This window comes from Physeter macrocephalus, chromosome 4 (assembly GCF_002837175.3).
Source record: "Physeter macrocephalus isolate SW-GA chromosome 4, ASM283717v5, whole genome shotgun sequence".
NCBI classification, from domain to species: Eukaryota; Metazoa; Chordata; class Mammalia; order Artiodactyla; family Physeteridae; genus Physeter; species Physeter macrocephalus.
The window spans coordinates 119,849,901-119,855,900 of NC_041217.1; the positions used below are offsets into that span (position 1 = coordinate 119,849,901).

At 37.3% G+C, this 6,000-nt stretch overlaps 1 protein-coding gene across 5 annotated transcripts in view; it reads right to left on the bottom strand.

Moving 5' to 3' along the window:
• Positions 1-6,000, bottom strand: part of TNNI3K (TNNI3 interacting kinase) — a 280,116-nt gene that overhangs the window by 182,820 nt on the left and 91,296 nt on the right. For all 5 annotated transcript variants that reach the window (XM_028489254.2, XM_028489256.1, XM_028489255.1 and 2 more), the window contains 4 exons: positions 4,495-4,639; positions 4,305-4,409; positions 846-940; positions 96-245 (listed from right to left, as the gene is read on the bottom strand). In XM_028489254.2, coding sequence (XP_028345055.1) covers positions 96-245; positions 846-940; positions 4,305-4,409; positions 4,495-4,639 — 495 coding nt within the window. The remainder of the gene's footprint in view (positions 1-95; positions 246-845; positions 941-4,304; positions 4,410-4,494; positions 4,640-6,000) is intronic.

Below are 6,000 nucleotides of genomic sequence, written 5' to 3' on the forward strand. Positions count from 1 at the left end.
AAGTCATGCAAGCAGAAGAATTATTGATGCACTGGCATAATCTGTGCACAGAGTTCAATGTTATCACTATAGAGATGCAATGGTGAAAAATATACCTTTTTCATAAGCCCACATTAAACATGTCTGCTCATCTTTTTCACCACTAGACCTGCTTGGATCACAAGCTACCAGATTCATATCAGCTCCGTTATCCAGTAAGAACTGAACCAGGTGAATGTGACCATGGTAGCAAGCAGAGTGCAATCCTATAATAGAATAAGAATGAAAGTGTGAAAGGAGAAAAGGGGAAAACTGAAACCCAATTTTCAAAAGACAGTCATTACCACATAATAGAATTGTTGCCAGAGATATACAGCAAGGGTTGATTTCTTTGACAAAGAATTAATTCTGTCTTTGAGCAAACAAGACATAGTTTAGGAAAAGAAGTACCTAGTTGATCTATATAGACTACCTTTTGCTTACCACAATTTCTAGTATTTCTATATCCACTGTAATTACCAGAATAAATGTTAGCAACTTTGTACAAATCAAGGAACAAAGACCCCAAACAAGTGTTTTTTTTTCAGCAGCAAGCCAAGGGCAAGGCAGTGTGATCAGTCTGTTCCTGGTGCAGATCATAATGGGTGCATTGACTGTAGATACTTTAGCACAATAATGAAACTGACCAAAGTCAGTCTGCTTTTTATTATCACCATGCACCATCAATTTAAATGGTGTTATTGATAAAAATATTCCCCCTTATTGGGGTTGACCACTCCCACGCCCCCCACCCCACCCCGAGCCCACCACTTTTCTTGAGAATTCACATGCTTCAGAAACTGGTGATGTTCTCACCACAGTCTTACCTGTGTGCCCATCCCTTCCTTGGTGGTTGATGCTTATGACATTCTGATCAAGAAGAAATTTAACCAGGTCAATGCTCTTGCCATAGGTACAAGCACTGCAAAAATATAACACAGGGAAAATAGAAGGCTGAATGTATGCACTCCAAATTAATATGTTGAAGCCCTAACTCCCATAACCTTATAATGTGACTATAATTTAAAGAGGTATAATTTATAGAGGTAATTAAGTGGAAGTGGAATAATTAGGATGGGTCCTCACAAAATATGACTGGTGTCCTTATAAAAGGGGAAGATTAGTATACAGATGACATGAACAGAGGGACAACCATGTAAAGACACAAAAAGAAGGTGGCCATCTGCAATACAAATAGAAAGGCCTCAGAAGAAAACGAACCTGACACCTTGATCTTGGACTTTTGATCTTGATCTTGGACAATTCCAGCCTCTAGAATTGTGAGAAAATAAATTTCTGGTGTTCAAGCCACCCAGTCTGTGGTATTTAGTTATGGTAGCCGTAGAAAATTAAAACAGCCCTGATTCACCCAGGCTATTCTAGATGCTGATGTTTATATAAGTGCCAAAAAGACAGATGAGAGAAGGAGGGAAAGAGAGAGGAGAAGGAGGTGATAAGAAAAAAAAAGCACATAAAGCAACAGAATCCTAAGATTCTCAAATATGGGCCTTCAAGAAAGGAGCTGCATAAAATTTCTAGCATTTTCTTATTAAATATTAAATATTTCCTAGGATATTAATTCTTTTCTAGGCATTCTGCAGGGCAACTGAATGGAATGGGGGAACACAGGAAGGTTCTGAGAGATTTAGGTGACAAGTTAGACTTGTGATTGTACCTGAAGTGGGAAGAGGGGCAGTCTTGTGAGATCTGATGCTAATTCCAGGTAGGCAGTGCCAAACTGAAATGAATTTTAGGACATCCACTCGGTGTCTGTAGAGAACTGGAGAATTGTTTGGTGTAGAAAAATCTCACACAAAACTGGTATCATGTGTTTCAGAAGTGAGGTATTGAGTGTTGAGGTAGAGTACAGAAAAACAGTGTTTTTTCCTTCCAGATTTGTTCTAGAAGTGGTAGTTCACTGGATCTTACTCTTTCCTCTCCCTGGGATGACTTTGCCTAAATCCTTTTTCTCTCATGAGATATTATTATTTTCTTTAAATAAATGCCATTATTTATCTAGTTGAACTATTGCTTCCTCTATGAAGTCTTCTCATGAACCAAAGGCTGAGTTCATTGCTATCTCCTCTGCTTCCTTGTAATTTCAGTTTTATGACACTTATCATATTGTGTTATGGTAATGAATACACCTCTGTGTGTTTTGATACCTTACAATCGAGTTCCCTTAAGGAGGGAAGGGACTGTGTCATGTTAATGTTCCTACCAGCAACAACACAAGGCAGGTCCTTAACAAGCCTTTCTTAAATAATTAAGTGAATAAAAAACAACCATCTCAGTGTAATAGATCATATCACCATTAGTTATTTGTATTATAAATAGGACCATTAACACTATACTTTTAATGTTCCATTGTCTGAATTACCTCATTGTTTCTGTTCAAAGCAACTATTTATAGGAAATGATGAATTCTGAACATATATATATATGTGTGTGTGTGTGTGTGTACATGTGTATACAAATGTGTATACATACAAACATATGAAAACAATAACAGGAATGTACTAAGTGCTGACTATGTGTAAAGCATTGTGATTTGTATACAGAAAAATTCATAACTATAGTCAGTTCCTTATATAAAAGGAGAATTTCTTTTATAAATATGTACTTAAAATGAATAGAATAAAAATATTAATGTTATTCCTAGTAGCCACAGGTTTGCACAAAATAAAACAATTGGATACATACTTTTAACTCACTTCACTAATCTTGTCATATAGACAATCTTCTGAAGGTGACAATAACCCTCTGATTGCAGTCGGTTTCAATTTATGTGCACAAAGTAGCAAAATGATTTGAAAACTAGCCTGTGGTGTCAGCCTCCACAAGAATGACCTAATGGGTAGAGGACACTAGTAACCCATACATATCAGTTCTGCCAACTGTCCCCTTCAGGGACAAATTCCACTGGTACACTTTGAAGGCATGATCTGAAGAGTTCTTGTATCTGTTCTGTTACAGAGTGTGTAGAAAACAGACAAAATATTTTGGTACTAGAACATGAAGATATATAAAAACACAGGATTTGGAATTAGTCAGGCATTTAATACATGTTTTTCTAGCCATAAGAAGCTTTGGCAAGTTACTTAGTTTCCTTGAGCCTCAATTTTCTCATTGGTAAAAAAGGGACAGTAAATCCAACTTCATAAAATGGTTATGAGGATTAAATGAGATAATGGATGCAATCATCCAGCACATATTCACTGTTCCATAAATGGTAGTTTTCTTCACTTCCCTTTTGGCTGACCTCTTTGGGTGATAAGAAGAATCTGGAAATCCAAGTGAAATTTGACAAGTTGATGCGTGATGCAGAAGTGTAAGCTTAATTTTAGTTCAGTATTAAAAAAAAGTGTCTCATTTCTATTATTCACTAGTACAGGACAAACACTACATAAATAACATACTAGTCTCACATACATGTTTTAGAGGTTGCTAACTAGCCAAGAGATCTGTAATATGTAGGTAAATAATCTTATATTCAAGGTTTACTCAATTCAAATGACTGTTTTTATTTTTATAAGCAAAACAGTAACCTGTTAAAAAATGAGCGTTTTAAATTTTATAAAACATCTGCCTTCCTTTTGGACATTTTAGGGAGTTATGTGCTTGAGTTCTTAGCAAACTTTTCCCTGCCTCTCTCTCTTTCCTTCTTTTTTCCTTTGTCACAACTTTTCCAGACCCAGCTGCTCCTTCAGGGTGCTTTTCCAGAGCATGTTGCAAAGGACTGTAATTGATTCCTAGCAAGGAGCTAATGCCTTCTTAGGTACCTCAGTGGCCACCCTGACTAGGCTCTTACAGGCTCACAGATGGACGTCTTAGATAGGTAGATACATTTGCACATAAGGTTTAAGTGGTAAGGAAAAAAATGTCACATTTGATGCTGATGAATTCTGGTAATGATATTCTTGTCGGAGGAGGATTATGGGCACTGCTCCTTTTGGCAGCTTTCTGCAGTGAAGTGGAAGAATAGGACTAATATGCTTACAGATGTTGATATGCCTGTTGCCTTGGCAACATCAGTCCCTGTCTTTGTGGCTGCTGCCAGGAAGGCAGCACCTGGCTCTGGCCCCATCTGTTGTACTGACTGCAGCATCTGCGTCTACCTTTTCTTCTGTGCATCTAGCTTGGGCTCCTTGTCCTCTGCCCACCCTCTGGTCTTGCTCTCTGATTGCAACATCTGCCACTATTCATTCTTGCTTTATGTACATGACTTCCGGTGTTGTAGGGTGTTAGCTAAGTTTAGAGGCTATTGTACTTAAATATTCTTTTACCTGTGAAAAGCCGTTTCACTGAAGATGTTTTCTTTAGTCAGACTTTCTATTCCTGATATTTGCATGATGTCCTTGGCAACTTCAAATTTACCATTGTAGCATGCCCTAGAGTTAAGAAAATATTTTGAGAATAGTAAGAAGGTACACGTAGTATACCTGGAGTACCTATGGAAGTATACATAATACTCACAGGTGCAAAGGGGTGTCTCCATAGATATTAACAACATGTGGCTGAACTTCTAAATTGCTCTGGAGCAGGTACTTCACTATATCGTGGTGTCCAAAGCGAGAAGAGAAATGGAGTGGAACATGATCTTCATTGTCCTGAGCATTCACTGTCATCAAAAGACAGGGAAAGATATGTTATCTGGAATCCTCTATTTCTCAACCTGCTCATGTGTAGTATCAGGGACTTTTCTAAGTGCCTGAGAGACTCCTGGAAATTGCCAATTAATGACACAAATAAAGGAAATTAAGTGCCACCAATTTAAAAAGTTATAATTCTATCCTATAGCCTATTTCCACATTAAGCAGGCTTTCTTCTAGCTCCCATAAATCTATGGAATGCATCTAATCAAATCTACCTTGCATACCATATGACCCAGCAATCCCACTACTGGGCATATACCCTGAGAAAACCATAATTCAAAAAGAATCATGTACCACAATGTTCATTGCAGCTCTATTTACAATAGCCAGGACATGGAAGCAACCTAAGGGTCCATTGACAGATGAATGGATAAAGAAGATGTGGCACATATATACAATGGAATATTACTCAGCCATAAAAAGAAACAAAATTGAGTTATTTGCAGTGAGGTGGATGGACCTAGAATCTGTCATACAGAGTAAAGTAAGTCAGAAAGAGAAAAACAAATACTGTATGCTAGCACATATATCTGAAGAAAGTAGGGGCAGGACAGGAATAAAGACGTAGATGTAGAGAATGGACTTGAGGACACGGAGAGGGGAAGGGTAAGCTGGGACGACGTGAGAGAGTGTCATGGACATATATACACTACCAAACATAAAATAGATAGCTAGTGGGAAGTAGCCACATAGCACAGGGAGATCAGCTCGGTGCTTTGTGACCACCTAGAGGGGTGGGATAGGGAGGGTGGGAGGGAGACACAAGAGGGAGGAGATATGGGGATATATGTACATGTATATGTATAGCTGATTCACTTCATTATAAAGCAGAAACTAACACACCAGTGTAAAGCAAAAAGTGTCTAGCATGATGCTTATCACAAATTAGATACTTAATAAAAATCTTCACTCTCCTTTTTTACTAATTTCCCCTTAGAATTTTGCTAAGTGCTAAGGCAAATAAGCTATAAATGCATAGAGTCTATACCCTCAAATAATTTGCAATCTAGTTGAATAGTCAATAATTACAGGCCTGAAGTAATGACAAATCAACACCAAGCTGTTAAATTCTAGATCTGCTTTAGCACAATTTTTAAAACCAAAAATAACCAAATAGACTGCTCTACAACAATTTGTTTTATTATTTTACTACTTTGTCCATCTGTACAGGGTGCTTTATTCAAAACAGAAAATAATAGCCCTTAACAAATCCCATTGATTCTCATTCTTATATATATCTATAAAAGAAATTATCCATAGAACCAAAAGAATTGATAGAATTACTTTTTTTTTTTTTTTTTTTTTTTTTTTTTTGTGGTATGCGGGC